The sequence below is a fragment of the Coregonus lavaretus genome, assembly GCF_964263955.1.
Source record: "Coregonus lavaretus genome assembly, contig: HAP1_SCAFFOLD_276, whole genome shotgun sequence".
Taxonomy (NCBI): domain Eukaryota; kingdom Metazoa; phylum Chordata; class Actinopteri; order Salmoniformes; family Salmonidae; genus Coregonus; species Coregonus lavaretus.
In genome coordinates this window covers 70,021-88,552 of record NW_028157844.1, presented here as the reverse complement: position 1 = coordinate 88,552, position 18,532 = coordinate 70,021, and the positions used below count along the sequence as shown (strand labels likewise).

Sequence of the window (18,532 nt, the reverse complement as noted above, 5' to 3'; positions counted from 1 at the left end):
AAAGAATGAAGTAAAGTTATTACAGTATGTACTCTGGTGTATGTTCTGTTGTGATCCTACAGGCTGTGTTATTATTGTGTTTATTACGTCACTCACCAGATCCATCCCAGATGCAGTGTTGAGTTTCCTCCACTGTGAGACAGTGTTGGAGAGACCCAGAGTTAAAGTTCAAACCACACGTGAGCACTAAATGAGAGTCTGGCCCTTCAGATGGTAGAGAGAGAGAGAGAGAATTTCAGAGAAAGAGAGAATGAGCGAGAGAATGGAATTCTGTGGAGATGACAAATTGTCTATGTGTTAATGCAAACCAGGTGAATGTGAATCCATGTGACTTCTCCACCACTAATACTCTGAGTCAGTGTGGAAGGAAGAACTGCAAAGCATTACAACACCTCTGCACATGCCTATACCTCTTCTCTTCTTCCCTCTCTCTCTATTCCCTTCTTTTACTAACTCTTTCTCCTGTTATCCCCCTTTCATTGGCAGAGCTAGAAGCCAACTCTGACCTCACAGCAGCCACTGCACAAAAACAGACCCAGAGAGAGAGAACAGAAATAACATCTGGATACCAGTGAATAAAAATGATATTCCCTCTGTTTCATACCATTCCCCCTCTCCTTATCGATCTCTAACTCCCTCTGTCCCTCCCCTCTGACCTTAAATCACTTTCTCACATTATTTTACCTGGCAGGGCAAATCCACTGTCCACAGTATGGAATGTATTGACCTGGATTTGGTCAGTTGATGTATTGGACTGAACTTGGACGATAACCAGAGCTTTATGAAATGCGTCATCATTTAAGCAATTTGGAGAATTCACAGTTATACTTTTGGGTTCTTGAAATAATGTTAAAGCCCATTGGATAACAATCATTCTTTACCTCCATCTGCAGCAAAAAGAAGGGGAAACAGGGGCGGAGTGGGTGGGAGAGAAATGACAGGAAGACTAAAAAGAAAAGTGAATATGAAGAGAACACTTACGTCTGGAAACAGCTGGAACCCAGAAAGAGAGGAGAGGGAGAGAGAGAGAAAACGAAGAGAGAGCGAGATGTGTGTGCTCCTCAATTCTCTCACAGTTCACAAATAAATAGTTCTTAAGTGGGTCCGCACTGCCCAGCCACATTCTCCTGCTAATCACATTACTACTGCAGGGACAGGGACAGGGACTGGGAGGAGAGAGGAGGAGAGAGGGAAGAAGTAAGAAGAAGAGGAGACCAGGGCATTGGAAGAGAAGGCACCAAGTTCTATTGAGTGACAACTTGGACCTGCTAAATTAAACTTAATTCCCTGAAGGTGTAAGTATTGTTTAATTCACTCATTTAAAACATGCAATGTACTTTTCATACAGCAAATGCATTGGTTTATTGGCCTTGTTTCAGTTGTTTGTGGCACTGTTGTTTTACCATTTACTATTTAACTGGCATACATACAGAACCTTATCTTCCTGCATGTGTCTAATAAGTCTGTCTGGTTCTTGATATGTTTATTGAAACAGCTCGACCATATTCAAGTTTCACATTTCAAAGTTTATTCGCCACCTGCACAGGACACAACAGGTGTAAAACATTACGGTGAAATTCTTACCTTGAGAGCTCTTTCCCAACAATGCAGTTATAATTATAATATACTGTAGATAATAATAGAAAATAGAATACAAAATAAAATTAAGAATAAAAACCACACAGTAACTACAATGAGAGTTAAAGAAACGAGAATGCAAGTATATACAGGTCAGTGCCAGTACCTTATTCAATGTGTAGGGGTACTGGACTGGTTGAGGTGGGTTTATACATAAAAAGTGACTGGTAGTAGGATATACATGTAAACAGGGCTGAAAAGTGACTGGTAGCAGGAATATATCAATACTTATGGTGATGGCAATCAATAATCAATGGACAGCAGCGTAATGAAATAATACATCTAAACAATAATCATTTTAGCATCAGTTTAGGTTGTGTCTGAGTGGGTAGAGACCTGTGGATGGGCATATAGCCAGTGTGGATAGTCTGTGGGGAGAGGGAGAGCAGTAGTTGTTAGTCATTTAACAGTCTTCTGGCCAGGGGATAGAAGCTGTTTAAGAGTCTGTCTGAGCCTTTATGGACTGGTACTGCCTGCCGGACGGGAGCATGGAGAACAGTCCATATCTCGGGTGGCTGGAGTCTTTGCCAATTCTTCGGTCCTTATATAGCTTCTAAAGCTTGTTTCTTGTGAGGATAGGTGTTCATTTGCCTCTTCCACTCTCCCTCTGATCTGATTCCAACTGCAACATGAGACCCTCTTATGAAAGCATTTACAAGGCTTCTTTCATGAGTCATCATCTAAGATATCCATAACAGTCCAAGTGATTACCAATCCTTCTCATTGTCTCTCTTCTGGCTATATCCCCTTCCTGCTCTTTATAGTGACATGTTGCTGGAACCAATACGATACAATCAAGGTCTTCAAACTGTTTGCTGGTTGGTTGGACACATTCTCCTTCTATCACACCACTGTCCTGAAGACACAGGCCCCACTGTCCCTCACACAAAATAGATTTTCTTCAGGCTTTGAAATAAACTAATTGAGTTTGCTCAGTCAAACAGGTCATAAGACTGTCTGACTCATGTCCTTACCACAAATGAATGGCTCCGTGACCTGTTTTCAATCATAGTATTGAAATCATACTTGTACATACTTTGAGAGACTTTCAAGGAGCGATAGGGAATATAGAGGGTTTCTAAGATGACCTATACCAAACCAACATGTGAACATGCACGCGGATCTGTTTTCAACTCTTAACTGGGCCACTGAGAGACTGTTGGCAGCCTTGTGTGGAAAAACCAACTATTTCTTCACTCTTCTCTCTCTCTCTCTCTCTCTCTCTCTCTCTCTCTCTCTCTCTCTCTCTCTCTCTCTCTCTCTCTCTCTCTCTCTCTCTCTCTCTCTCTCTCTCTCTCTCTTTCTGGTTCTTCTCTCTTTCTCTGACTTTCCCTCTTTCTTCTGAACATAATCAAATTGTTGTAATGTCACATTGAACTGATTTCGGCTAATTGGGAGATTTTTTCAAACAATCTTGTTGTGTTTTTTTTCTTCTATTTCATAAAGGGCTGTGTCTTCTCATCATGGCCCCTCCCACAGTGATGCTGCTGCTTCTTCTGGCTGCCATGGCGACCATGGCCCAGTCTGTTGGCGAGGAGAACAAACTGGATTATGGGTACTGGAACTACAGGGAGGGAGGTAAGATAATAAATAAGAACATCCATCCAGCCTACTCAGTTGAAGTCAAGGAAAGACTTCGGGGCGGCAGGTAGCTTAGTGGTCGCTGGTTCTAATCCCCGAGCAGACTAGGTGAAAAATCTGTCGATGTGCCCTTGAGTAAGGCACTTAACCCTAATTGCTCCTGTAAGTCGCTCTGGATAAGAACGTCTGCTAAATGACTAAAAATGTAAAAATGAAAGACAAAGCAGAAGTGAAAAAAAACATGCATTTCATAACAATGTATTTTCTTCATTTTCTCTGGGGTTGTCCTTGCTGGGGTTTTGGTTGCAGCTGAGAGTGTGAACGTGGCCACTGTCCGCAGTGTGACCAGAGTTCTGGACGTCTGGGGAAAACGCATCTTCAACGAGATCAAAACCCTACTCCACTCTCAGCCCAGCACCCTGCTCCCTGACTACTCCAGGTAGGAGTACCAGAGGGACTTCTTCACTGTGGTATAGGTCAACAGAGAGTGTACACATCCCTTTTACAGTACTTTCAGAAAGTATTCCCTTGACTTATTCCAAATTGTGTTGTGTTACAGCCTGAATTCAAAACATGTATTAAGTATATATTTTTTCTCAACCATCTACACACATTACTCCATAATGACAAAGTGTACACATGTTTTTAGATATTTTTTCAAATGTATTGAAAATGAAATACAGAAATATCTTATTTGCATAATTATTCACACCCCTGAGTCAATACATGTTAGAATTTAATTAATTAATTAATATGCCATTTAGCAGACGCTTTTATCCAAAGCGACTTACAGTCATGCGTGCATACATTTTTTTTGTGTATGGGTGGTCCCGGGGATCGAACCCACTACCTTGGCGTTACAAGCGCCGTGCTCTACCAGCTGAGCTACAGAGGATCACCTTTGGCAGCGATTACAGCTGTGAGTTTTCTGGGTAAGTCTCTAAGAGCTTTGCACACCTGGATTGTACAATATTTGCCCATTTATTCTTTTTAAAATTCTTCAAGCTTTGTCAAATTGGTTGTTGATCATTGCTAGACAACCATTTTCAAGTCCTGCTATAGATTTTCAAGCTGATTTACAGTATCATTCAAAAGTTTGGACACACCTACTGATTCCAGGAGTTTTCTTTATTTTTACTATTTTCTACATTGTAGAATAATAGTGAAGTCATCAAAACTATGATATAACACACATGGAATCATGTAGCAACCAAAAAAAAGTGTTAAACAAATCAATTTGAGATTCTTCAAAGTAGCCACCCTTTGCCTTGATGACAGCTTTGCACACTCTTGGCATTCTCTCAACCAGCTTCATGAGGTAGTCACCTGGAAAGTCAAAACTGTAACTAAGCCACTCAGGAACATTCACTGTCTTCTTAGTAAGCAACTCCAGTGTATATTTGACTTGTTGTAGGTTATTGTCCTGCTGAAAGGTGACTGTCTCCCAGTGTCTGTTGGAAAGCTGACTGAACCAGGTTTTCCTCTAGGATTTTTCCTGTGCTTAGCTCCATTACGTTTCTTTTTCATCCTGAAAAACTCCTTAACGATTACAAGCATACCCATAACATGGTACAGCCACCACTATGCTTCAAAATATGGAGAGTGATACTCAGTAATGTGTTATGTTTGGGGCAAATCCAATACAACACTTTGTATTCAGGACAAAAAGTGAATTGCTTTGCCACATTTTTTGCAGTATTATCTTCGTAGTGACTAGGTATATTGATACACACTCCAAAGTGTAATTAAATAACTTCACCATGCTCAAAGATATTCAATGTCTGCTTTTTTATTTTTACCCATCTCCCAATAGGTGCCCTTCTTTGTGAGGCATTGGAAAACCTCCTTGGTCTTTGGGGTTGAATCTGTGTTTGAAATTCACTTCTCAACTGAGGGACCTTACCGATAATTGTATGTCTGGGGTACAGAGATGAGGTAGTCATTAAAAAAATCATGTTAAACACTATTATTGCACACAGAGTGAGTCCATGCAACTTATTATGTGACTTGTTCAGAAAATGTTTACTCCTGAACTTATTTAGGCTTGCCATAACAAAGGTGTTGAATACTTATTGACTCAAGACATTTCAGCTTTTCATTTTTTATTAATTTGTAAAAATGTCTAAAAACATTATTCTACTTTGACATTATGAGGTATGTGTAGGCCTGTGACCGAAAAAAACTAAATGTAATCAATTTTAAATTCTGGCTGTAACACAACAAAATGTGGAAAAAGTCAAGGGGTGTGAATACTTTCTGAAGGCACTGTATGTCTCTATGATGAAGTTGTAGGCCTATAAAGTTATTTCTTCTGTCCAAGAATGTGTGAATGACATTGTAGATTGATGTTGCTAAATTCCTGCTTTGACTCTACAAAATATTGACCAGTGCAGATTAATAATTTAAAGTTACTATCCAGGTTCTTAAAGTGTGACTGATTGCTCGTTTGAAGAGCCTGTTGCTAAGTTACTCTTTGTGTCCTGCAGGGTGCGCCCTCTGTCTGAGTCGCTCAACGATCTCTTCAGGGAAGTCACTCTGCTGCACAGGCGTATCACGGAACTCACCCATCGCCTAGCAACCCTGGAACCGTTCCTCCGTCGCCATGGCTACAGGGACGAGGGGGAGGAGGGAGGGGGTGGCGGTAGCAGAGCTCTGGCACCTCAGAGCATGAGAGGTGGCGCAGCAAGGCTGGCGAGGTATCCCCCTAGATACACCTTGAAGAAGGCGGTCCCTGTGAGGGGGACTAGGGTGGTGAGGAGGAAGAGGGTGAGAGTGTACAACAACGGACAAGTTCGGATGCTGGAGAGTGCAAGTGAGAGATAGCGGGAGTGATTGTGGACTACGGGGGAGTGTGATAGTATGAAAGTTGGTGTTAGGGTTCTAAGTTCAGTGTGAGGTGAGAGGTCAAACGTCAAAGGTGAAAGAGCAAGAAATTAACGAAATAGTCTGCAAATATTATAACGTATCAAAATCTGATATCTATTGTAGAAAGTTTATGTAAAATGTATGTATTCTCTATCCTGAGTCTCTGCTTCATTATAATCAAAGATGTTAATCTGTGGCTGTTATGTGTATCAACCCATGAGAGAGCAATGATATATTCATTAAACAAACTCATCAAGTCTCATAACTGTCTGATCATCTCATTCAGAACTAGCCAACTGTGGCTGCATGGCCATGAAAAGTATTCACTCATGTGCATGGAAGCGTGATCATCATCAGATTCAAAACTCAATCGCCACACAATTGATTATAGAGTACCACATTATCAATACACAATAGAACAAAATGCTAATGTTGGAGAGGATGTTGTATGCCACATTGTTATGTTTGGCTATCTGACTTTGAAGGGTGACTGTTGTATTTCATCCACACAGAGTGGCTTCCTATTCTGTTATTTGTTTGGGACTTTGGTGTTAGAGGGATCTGGGAAGATTTGTAGATCTTTGTTTACCGTTAGCTGTAGTCACAAAGGGTAATACTAAACCCAGCTGGTATATATACTGTGTGTGTGTGAGTGTGTGCATGTGTGTCTGTATATGTTGTGGGCATAAGGATCAAACTTTGTGCCCTCATTAAAACTTTGGCAAGCGTTCCTACAGCAACCGTTCCTTCCCTCCTTTCTCTCCTCTCCTCTCCTCTTCCCCGACTCTTGCTTGTCATCCGCAGTATAAAATGTTCCCTCTCTTTCTCGTTCCATCTTTTCCCACCTGCCTCTACTCTCCCATCTCTGCTTGTCATCCTCCATTGTCTCTCTCTAGCCCTGTTTATACCTGGTTCTAACATGCGTCCTTTTTCCTGATCTTGTCCACATTCTGATTGAGCCCGCATTTTTAGACAGGTTTACACAATTAAAAAAGGCATTGTGATCTGATTTTGATCAGATCTTCCTGACCACCTCCGGAGGTAGTCAGGCACGCATCCGTGTAGACCGATCTGGGCAGTGAAACCATTTAAATCATAATTATACCGGCCTCTAACATCATTGACAGGCTGCACCAGTGACTTATGCCTCCAACATGTGTCTTAAAATAAATAAATAAATATTATTTGGAAAGAATAGCTGTGAAATAATTTGCATACAGGGATGGACCAGGACATTTGATCACAATGCAGAGACGAGACGGTGTAGACACAAACATGTGGGCACAATCAGAATGTGGACAAGATTAGGACACAGGACCCATGTTAGCACCAGGTATAAACGGGGCTTCAGTCTTTCATCTCTACTTCTTCATCTGCATTCCATCCCCCCATCTCTCTCTCTCTCTGTCTCTCTCTCCACCAGTAGATGTTCGGCTCAGGCTGTACTTTCCATTTTGGTATTGTATGTTGATTCATTTTCCCATCCAATCCACTAAGACAGTGAGAGTATACAGTACAAATCTTGCACTCTCCCCATCTCTTGAAAAAAAAGCCAGTTGCTAGGTAACGGTTAATTGTCAAGAAGTAGTTACATGTGTTGCAATGTGTTCTATCAATGTGTTCTTGTTCTATCAGTGTTGTTTATAGCACTAGCTAATTATTTATCTCTCAATGACATAGGATCATAGCAGAGATACTGACTTATACATATATAGATACAGAGATATCCTTTACCAAAATCTCAGAGGGGTTTGTGGATGACTGGTTTCTTTAAATATCTCCCTTGTTGCTGGTCAGAGCTCTTTCAGAAGAAAGAGAGAAAGAGAGACAGAGAGAGTCTCAGGGGGAGGATTTTGAGTCTTTCATCTCTGTATACAGTATCCTACTGGTTCACTTTTTATCAGTGTGTCATTCGTCACCTCCCCCTCCCTCTGTCCTGGCCTACAAACCTGCCTCTCCAACATCTTGAGTAACCTCAATTTCATTTCAGTGTCCTACTTGTGAAGGGAAAAAAAAACTGACAGAAAGATAAGAAAATACAGAAAAAGGAGAGATACGGAGAGACAAGATGAAAGTGACAATACAGCAACAGGATTAAAGAGGAGTGATACTGTCCATTTAAATGACCAATGGATCTGAGAACACTGGAAAAGGCCCTGCACCTATAAAGGGGTAATCTGCAGTTAATACATCCATTTTGGGACTTCATATGCACCCACTGATTCTTGAAGAATATAAGTTATAAATGCCACATGACCTGTTGTACCCCATCAGAAGCCAAAATATAAGCTTGTTTTACTCCAATGTTGTAAACAAATTAAATGTAAACAAACACTATATAGCTTCAAAGCATAGTTACAACTATAATGTTGTTAGCATGGCTGGTAAGTCCTTGCATCCATAGCTCTGTCTATGAAGCTGAGAGTGGTTACATTTCTCCTGACCCATAATTTTTTACAAACCGAAACAGGGGCGGGGAGTACACTTTTCTGTTGTTTCAACTGCTGACTGATGCTTTAAGGTATTGGTCCTTCGAGCCAGATAATTCCAATATATACAAAAATATATACACTACCAGTGTCAAAAGTTTGGACACACCTACTCATTCCAGGGTTCTTCTTTATTTTTACTATTTTTTACATTGTAGAATAATAGTGAAGACCTCAAAACTATGAAATAACACATATGGAATCATGTAGGAACCAAAAAAGGGTTAAACAAATCAAAATATATTTTATATTTGAGATTCTTCAAATAGCCACCCTTTGCCTTGATGACAGCTTTGCACACTCTTGGCATTCTCTCAACCAGCTTCATGAGGTAGTCACCTGGAATGCATTTCAATCAACAGGTGTGCCTTCTTAAAAGTTAATTTGTGGAATGTATTTCCTTCTTAATGCGTTTGAGCCAATCAGGTGTGTTCTGACAAGGTAGGGGGGGGGGGGGGGGGGGTATACAGAAGATAGCCCTATTTGGACTCCAGACCATTTTTTTATTTTATTGTATTTTATTTCACCTTTATTTAACCAGGTAAGCCAGTTGAGAACAAGTTCTCATTTACAACTGCGACCTGGCCAAGATAAAGCAAAGCAGTGCGATAAAAACAACAACACAGAGTTACATATGGGGTAAAACATAAAGTCAAAAATACAACAGAAAATATATATACAGTGTGTGCAAATGTAGCAAGTTATGAAGGTAAGGCAATAAATAGGCTATAGTGCAAAATAATTACAATTAGTATTAACACTGGAATGATAGATGTGCAAGAGATGATGTGCAAATAGAGATACTGGGGTACAAATGAGCAAAATAAATAACAATATAGGGATGAGGTAGTTGGGCGGGCTAATTTCAGATGGGCTGTGTACAGGTGCAGTGATCGGTAAGGTGCTCTGACAACTGATGCTTAAAGTTAGTGAGGGAGATAAGTGTCTCCAGCTTCAGAGATTTTTGCAATTTGTTCCAGTCATTGGCAGCAGAGAACTGGAAGGAATGGCGGCCAAAGGAGGCCATATTATGGACCAAGTCCATATTATGGCAAGAACTGCTCAAATAATCAAAGAGAAACGACAGTCCATCATTAGATATGACATTTCAAGAACTTTGAAAGTTTCTTCAAGTGCAGTCGCAAAAACCATCAAGCGCTATGATGAAACTGGCTCTCATGAGGACCGCCACAGGAATGGAAGACCTAGAGTTACCTCTGCTGCAGAGGATAAGTTCATTAGAGTTACCAGCCTCAGAAATTGCAGCCCAAATAAATGCTTCACAGAATTCAAGTCACAGACACATCTCAACATCAACTGTTCAGAGGGGACTGTGTGAATCAGGCCTTCATGGTCGAATTGCAGCAAAGAAATGACTACTAAAGGACACCAATAAGAAGAAGAGACCTGCTTGGGCCAAGAAACACAAGCAATGGACATTAGACCGGTGGAAGTGTGTCCTTTGGTCTGGAGTCCAAATTGGAGATTTTTGGTTCCAACCGCCGTGGCTTTGAGAGACGCGGTGTGGGTGAATGGATGATCTCCGCATGTGTAGTTCCCACCGTAAAGCATGGAGGAGGAGGTGTTATGGTGTGGGGGTGCTTTGCTCACCCCCCACAAATAAAATACAAACAAGGTTATTCACAACCGTCAAAAAACTGGATGTAATGTAATGTTATTGAGAACAAAGAACAGGACGTAATGTTATTGACAACAAAGAACAGGACCTATTAATAGTCAATGTAATGGTACAGCGTACGTACTGTACATGTAACTGCCAAAATAAAGGAACTACTTGAGTAAATGAGGGATACAAAGTATAGTGAAAGCAGGTGCTTCCACACAGGTGTGGTTCCTGAGTTTTGGCACTTTGCTGTCAGTGATTAATTTAGAATTCAAGGCACACATAACCAGCATGGCTACCACAGCATTCTGCAGCGATACTCCATCCCATCTGGTTTGGGCTTAGTGGGACTATCATTTGTTTTTCAACAGGACAATGACCCAACACACCTCCAGGCTGTGTAAGGAGAGTGATGGAGTGCTGCATCAGATGACCTGGCCTCCACAATCCCCCGACCTCAACCCAATTGAGATGGTTTGGGGTAAGTCGGACGGCAGAGTGAAGAAAAAGCAGCCAACAAGTGCTCAGCATATGTGGGAACTCCTTCAAGACTGTTGGAAAAGCATTCCAGGTGAAGCTGGTTGAGAGAATGCCAAGAGTGTGCAAAGCTGTCATCAAGGCAAAGGGTGGCTTTTTAAAGAATATAAAGTATAAAATATATTTTGTTTAACACTTTTTTGGTTCCTACATGATTCCATATGTGTTATTTTATAGTTTTGAGGTTTTCACTATTATTCTACAATGTAAAAAATTGTAAAAAATAAAGAAGAACCCTTGAATGAGTATGTGTGTCCAAACTTTTGACTGGTACTGTACATTATCATTAATCGCAGACAAATGAGAGACCATGAACGAATGTTGAAATCTGTTTAGAGGGGAAAAATAAGAAAATGTAGGAATTTCACAAATGACATTTCCTTTTTTTTTTTATTAATACTCAACACTTTGTTTTGTACAAAGAGACAGAGGAAGAATATTTCTTAGCACTCATTTTCACATCGACTGTGTTTAGTTATCCTCATTTTAAATATTATTAAATATTTAATCACATTTGTTATTATTCTTTAACACATGTCATTACTTCCCATACAAAATGAAAGAGTGACTGAAATGTTTTGTCATATATACATTTTCACAATCTGTACAGTTCTTGAGATGGTTGTGTTATAATTTTATCTTGGAAACACGTAAAATAAAGGGTTGCCAAAGAAGAAAAATTATAACTTGTAATAATGCAGTAGAGAGTCATGATGTTGTGCTTATGTAATAGCCACTAATGTCATTACCATTTGTTGTGTAACAAAAACAAGTGTGTATGTCGGTCTATGACCAAATTAAAGTGAAAGGAAATACATCAACTTGCTGTAAAAAGTCTCTACTACTTTAGGTGTGCACTCTTTTAACAAAGTACAAGCTTTCACATAATTTATGTGTCCTTTCATTTTTTATAAAACTATTTTAGCAGGGAACCTTTAAATCAAAGATGTCACCCAAAAGGTTCTTACTTTCAGCCATTTTGTACACTTTTATTAAAAGACTGCGAGAGGGAGGTAAGTTCTTTACATACAGCATTACAGTTCAGTCAACAGTTCCCTCTTTAGCGCTTTCTCTTCCATGCACACGTGGGTGCAGACACACACACACACACACACACACACACACACACACACACAAGAGTACACAGAGGTAATCAAGCGTATGTATTGAGGCACATACAACAACAGAAATAAAGAAAGAAATAAAGAATGCAACTTACTGAAGAAAGAGAGGTTGTAGGAAAAAATAACAAGCAAAAACATTTAAAATCAAAGATGGTTCTTCACTTCATAACAAAAGAACACCAATACCTTCACCTCATTCACAGGCATTTACAACCAAACATCAAGAGGAGCAGAGAAGCCTGTCCTTCTCCTCTTACATCTCTTCTTGTTTCATAATACATCTGTTGAAACTATTTTCCTGTCAAGTTCTGTCATAGCAATTATTCCTATTGACACTTCTGTTTTCTGAATTTGAAATATTTGAAAATAACGAAAATTCTGAGAGCAAAAATTATATTTGTCTTTTTACACAGACAAACACACACCAACAAGGATCAGAATCAATGAAATCGATAAGAAGTCGAGATATCATTCCCAAACATTTGGGATAAAATAGAGTCTAAGTAAAAAAAGGCAAATAAAAAAACTCCACGGATGCATGCATGTCCTTACAAACACGTCCTTATACACTGACTCAATATCATACACACTGACTTGTCAGTCATGAAAGAAGGAAAAATCTTTAAATGTTTCAATAGGGATGTACATGTATTGATCAACTAATCAATAACACTGATTGTGCTTAGATCGTACAATTTGGTTTGGCAATACGACAAATCACTTAGAAATGTAATATTTCAGACAGCTATAACTTCAAGTACTTAATAAATTGAATCAATAAAATGAAGATATGGGGTGTCCTAAATTGTATATTACAACAATTACATCAGAGTGAACATAAGTACAGCTTTGACCTGGATATCTGTCTGTGATCACTTGTGGCTTTGAGGTCATCTTCCATGGACATTAGGTTATCATTGATGGAAGCGACCTAGAGTCATTGGCAAAGGCATGATAAACAACCCACTGGACTCAATGCTTATAGAATGGGGTAAAAAACTTTACTGTCCACGCTATGTAGAGATTCAACGTTTTTTCCTTTCTATCATGGCATTGGGTTTGCTTTTCTCCACGTTCCACCAAGTAACTTCCAGGACAGTTGTGAGGACTATTTTCCAAATGGAAAATACTGTCCAGTGCCTTCAATCACATTTGTAAATTCATAAGATATTTGCTCTGATAATTTAAAAGTGGTTGTTCTGCTTGAAATAGACAGAATAATTCAAATAAGGTTTTAGTTTATTTTAAACGCAGAGATGAAGTATTCTTGCTATTACTAGGCTAATGGTAATCATGCCCTGGTCATATGCTCAAGCTTTACAAACTTCATGATCCTTTTATCCTACGTATGTATCAAGCCATTGATGGAAATTGCCAAAACATTCCATAATCATCTTCGGCAAAATGTTGAAAGTTTGCTGAGATTTACTGAATGTTACATCCAGACTGTCTTTTGTGGACTGTATAAAGTGATTGATTCGTTTTGGTATTCACAAGGAAAGAAAAAAGCTCACTTAAGCAAACAAATAGTGAAATAGTGATTTTTCTCCCCAATCCCCATCTCATGTGACCAATATGCAATATCTGAATTATCTCAGAAATTATAACACATTCTAAGTAAGTCAAACATGATTAGTGGTTCGATCAAGTCCTTGACGTGAATTAAGGAGAGATATGCAGTATATAGTACAGTAACAGTACAGTGATTGGGTGAAATAAATAAATAAACCAACTGAACTTTCTTTCCTCCCTGTGTTCACAGCACATCACTTTCTACTCATCCCCCTTCTAATAAATGTGTCTTGACAATATAGCAGCAACAGCTTACTGCCATAATAAAAATTAAATAATTAACACGTCCTGCTGTTCATCTCTCCATTCCCAGGCCATGTTCCAACAGTCCATTAAGACCATGTCTTAAAAGTAGAAAACTGTCAAGGCCAATTGAAACCAACTCCATTTAATCGCTTCCCAGCAACATATAGGCATACAAGGTGATTTACATACATTTAGCATATACTGCATCTATGCCCAAAAAATAATTTAAAAAAATAAAAGTGTAATTGATAGTTTACCTTTGGGAATATAAGGACTCGTGATATGTTGGGATTTAAAACTGTAAATCAAAATTATTTATGGAAAGCTAAAGGATGAGATATGATGGTATATGATAAAATCGTCCAGTGTGTTTATTGATATCCATAAGAGCCTTTTGACTAGCACCCGAGTGAAACTAGCAGAAAACTACATCTCCCATGATGCAACTCTCTCTCCTTTCAGGTGGGTGGATCTTGTTTAAAGCAAAATCTCAGCTAAGCGGATTCTCAGAGAACATGATAACCACTTTATGAATTACTAGTTAATAACTGAATCGTCCACAGAATGAACACTCTTTCTACCGATAGGAGGAGGAGTCTTCATGTCTTTATGATTGTAGTGAATTCAGTAAGGCACATCCCGCTCGGTATCTGAGATAACTACTACTCCCTACTTCCCAGGCAAAACAAGAAATCTAAACTGCAAACAAGTATGATGCCACATAAGGACTTTCTCCTTCACAATAAGATGTCAAGTACATGGAGAATGTACTCAGCAAATCATGCCTTTCACATACAGTACACTTTTTCACAGCACTCCAAGAACAGAAAATAAACATTTTTCAACATGGATAATCAAGAATTAAGAAGAAATCTGAATTACACGAACCTAAAAGTATTGGTACTTAAGTAACATTTCTACTAGTCTCCTGTAATATGGTGGCCTAGCAAATAATTAACAACAGTACAAATATAAAACAACATTAACTATAAAAAAAAAAAGAGCCCAAACTTAAACATTGTAATTATATTCAATAATATCATTATTAACAACATTATCAATACAATTATTGTTAGTTTACCCTGTTACTTAGATTTTTCATTCATTTGATTGTATTTCTGATAGCTAAACAAAACCTTTGTTTTGGTGTGAGGAACAGCAGGCGAGCGGAAGAGAGGGAAAGATAAAAGAGGGGGTGAAGAAGGAGAGGAGAAACGTAGGAGAGATTTCTCTCCTCCTCCCTCACAGTCTCAGAGTCAAGCAGCAGAATCCACTCATTTCCTCATTAGAAGTCGTGTCGCTTTCTGTTACGCTTGACTGTACCTTCACTCTCCTTCACTCTGTCCGCGGTGTCCATTGTCCAACTAAACTTTCTCGGTTAGAAATATGAGAACGATGTACACAATGTAGCGTCTATTTGTTCTACTCAGACGGAGAAGCAATTATCCTGTTCTCTAGCCCCATCTCTTTCTCTCAGACATCAGACTCCATACTGGAGAGCTTCTCGTAAACGTGGCCGTTGCTCGAGCCATTGAAGGGTCTCTGGCCGCCCTGCCCCACCATCCCTAACCCCCTGTCCCTGACCGGCAGTAGCTTGTTGCCTCCCAGTCCGGGGCCATGGTGGTTCCCCATGGGCCCCCCCAACCCTCCACCAAGACACAGATCATTGGGGAACCTGGGGGTCACGTTGGACATGACCCCCGTCGTGGCTGATGCCGGTAAATAGGAAGGCAACCCCATGGAGCCTCTGAAGTCCCCGCGGCTGTTGTTGAGGAGATGCTGTGGCGGTTGTTGCTGTTGCTGTGGCGACATTTTGACGTAGTATGGTTTGCCGCCGTGTAATAGACACTGGTCGTCGCCGAAGGTTGGGATGAAGGGGTTCTGGGTCACCTTATCTGGGTAGAGAGATTTAGACAAGGAGTAAGTCCCGGCCCCTTTGCCACTACCGCCCACCCCACCTCCACCTCCCATCATTCTTCTATCCCTGTCCCTCATGTCTTTCTCCCCCACCGACCGACGGTGCAACCCACCTTCGCCTCGTTCGCCTCGGAACAAACTGAAGGAGGAGCCTCCTTTCGCCCTCTCCCGCTCACTACCACCCCGACTGAAAAAGGAGGGACTATCTCTGTCCCTCTCCGCGTACTGGGCAAACATTTGGGCGTATGGGCTAACACCCTCCATGTAGCGGTCTTTGTCTTTCAAGCTCACGCTTCTGGGCGGGGGGAGCTGCCCCCCTCCCCCTCCTTCTCCTCCCCCACCTCCTCCTCCACCCCCGCCCATGCGGCGGCCGCCCCCCCCCTTCTGCAAATCCACAAACGTGTCGTAGGAGTGTTGCCTCCGTAACACCCGCCCACCTGGCCCTAGCTTCCTGCGCTGTGCCTGACTTTGTGATTGGCCAGCACCCCCCGCGTCACCACTCTTCTCCCCTCCACCCCCCATCTTGCTAAATATGAGGTTATCCTCACTGATGTCATACAGGTTGCCTTGTTTCTTACACGACTCGCACCGTTTGCAAGTAGCAGAGCTTGGGCGACTATTTCCCCCTCCGCCACCAGTGCCCCCATGCGTACAGGTGCTCCCTCCTCCCCCTCCCCCATGGTGAGAGATGGACTTTCCCCCTCCTCCCCCTCCACCATGGTGAGAGATGGACTTGCCCCCTCCTCCTCCCCCGCCACCACCACTGTGATTCCGACACTCCCAGTCGCCCCCTGCTATGCCTCCACCCCCCACTTCAGACATGTTCTTCTCCCAACACGTGTGGGCCTGTTGCCCTGACGACCCCAAGCCCATCCCTCCGACTACGCCACTTGTACCCTCTGACTTCTTGGGTTTGTTACCTTTCAGGAAATCCTCCACGGGCACTAGGCTCTTACAAATGCCACTACCACTAATACCGCCACCGCCTCCTCCTCCCCCACTGCCCATCGGACAAGGCCCGTCGGACATATCCACATGCTCCCACTTGGCTGAGCCCTCCTTGGAACGGAACTGCTCCGCATAGAACTCCCTTAGATTTTCTTTGTCGCGGAATAAGTAAGGTGAAGAGTTACCCCCTCCTCCTCCACCTCCTCCTCTCTTCCGCTCAGAGGGGGCCAGGGGCGGGGAGGCCGAGCGGTGTCCTAGGGGCCCGCGGGAGAAGTGGTGGTGGACGGTGTGATGGTGGTGGGCTCGCCTCCGGTAATCAATCTCGTCCTGCTCCCGTCTGGATTTGGCTGAGGCGGGCCTCTTTTTCAGGCTGTCCCTGTACTGTTTACGCCTCTTGGCGTTGCCCTCCAGATTGCCGTAGGTGATGGTGTGCGAGGAGATATCCGACACATCATCGCCCCCAGAGCCCCCGCCACCCCCTCCTCCTCCACCCACGCAGTACCTGTCGTGACCGCCCCTGTCGATAAACCCAGAACTGGACGCCCCGCCTTTGAAGGAGAACCTCCCGTAGAGGTCGTTCGACTTGAACTGACCCCCCTGCTGACCGGAGCCTGAGGCCGAGGCGTGGCCGGCGATCAGGTCAAACTTATTGGTGTTCCTGTGTGTCAGGGAGGCAACGCGGGGCTGTGTGGTGAATATGGGTGCTACCCCTCCCCCTAAGCTGTCACAATCAAACATCCCTCCCTCCAATGAACTGGTACTGCCTAAGCTACTCTGCCTGTTAGGCGGGGGGCCGGACATACCCAGAGCCAGCCTGGGTCCCGGGCCTGAGTGGTGGTGCAGGTAATGGTCCTGGTACAGGTTGTTGTCCTTCAGGGGCAAGTTGCCAAAAGTCCTCTCCACCTCGCTGATGTAGTCGCTGAACATGTTGTCCTCGGGCAGGTATGGCGGCGGCGGGGCCTTGCGCTCTTGCAAGCTGCGCCGGTGCTCAGAAATGTCGTAGATGCCGGGCGACTCACCGCCGCCGCGGTGGTGGCCACCGTAGTCCAGGGCGCCGTGTGTGTGCGGCGAGCCGTTGACCCCCGGGATGGCGGTCATGTCCTTGGCGGTGCGGAGCAGTCGCAGGATGTTGGAGTGGGTGTTGTTCATGTTCATGTTCATGGTGGCCGATGGAGAGTCCATGGTCGACTTGTTCTCCTCGATCTGGACCCCGTGGATACAACTCCAGATGCCCTGTTGGAGGAATGGAGGAATAGGAGGGATAGAGAATGGTAGAGAAACAGGAGGAAAGAGAGATAGAGAACATTATGGGGAGAGGGGGAGCAAGCGAAAGAACATGGGAACACAGATAGAAAGAAAAAGAAACCAACATAGAAACAGATTGACGAAAAAGAAAGAGGATAGATGGGTGGACGAGCATTAGAAAGAGGACAGGAGGTGGAAAGGTGGAGAGAGATAGAATGAGAGGGAGAGACAAAGAGAGAGAGGTTAATGCATTGCAGTGTTTCGTCTGGTCACCTTGTTTACACAGTATTAAACAGTAATAGGGGTGAGTTCATAAATAAGTTCTCCTTGGGGAGCAGACAGAGCTTTGGCCACTGCAGAGGCTCAGAGCCTCACCTCTCCTCCTCTCACTCAGACCCAGTGTGGGAGGGCAGATCAGAGACTTGATTGATAATGACAGGAGCGCCTTTAGCCTCTAGTTTTGAATCAACCAATCAATACGTTTAATCAATGTCATGCTGACAGCACTTTTTATGGGGCTTTCCAACCCCCTCTCGTAAAAGACACATCACGAAAATTTATCAAGCAATAAAAGTATTTATAAATATTCCGTGAAATGAAAGACGGGTGTGGTTCGTTGAAATGTAATGTTATTATCTGGTTGTGGTTTTGGCGTTGTGAGGACAGTAATTCTAAGAGGTGACACCTGCCAACAAATCAAGGCATGCATGTTAGGATCAGCGCTGGGGGTTGGCGGTCTCATGCCA

At 42.4% G+C, this 18,532-nt stretch overlaps 2 protein-coding genes across 2 annotated transcripts in view; one reads left to right on the top strand and one right to left on the bottom strand.

Moving 5' to 3' along the window:
- Nucleotides 1-1,016: 1,016 nt before the first annotated feature.
- On the top strand, nt 1,017-6,345 carry LOC311124818 (uncharacterized protein). The gene is made up of 4 exons (XM_084198915.1): nt 1,017-1,295; nt 3,085-3,216; nt 3,529-3,658; nt 5,706-6,345. The coding sequence occupies exons 2-4, from the start codon at nt 3,102-3,104 to the stop codon at nt 6,040-6,042; spliced, it is 582 nt and encodes a 193-aa protein (XP_084055041.1). The 5' UTR covers nt 1,017-1,295; nt 3,085-3,101; the 3' UTR covers nt 6,043-6,345.
- Nucleotides 6,346-15,149: 8,804 nt separating this feature from the next.
- grin2bb (glutamate receptor, ionotropic, N-methyl D-aspartate 2B-b) overlaps nt 15,150-18,532 on the bottom strand; it is a gene marked incomplete at its 3' end in the record, with an annotated part of 62,269 nt that continues 58,886 nt past the window's right edge. The window contains exon 13 of the mRNA XM_084198920.1: nt 15,150-17,774. Within this exon, the coding sequence (XP_084055046.1) occupies nt 15,150-17,774 (2,625 nt within the window). The remainder of the gene's footprint in view (nt 17,775-18,532) is intronic.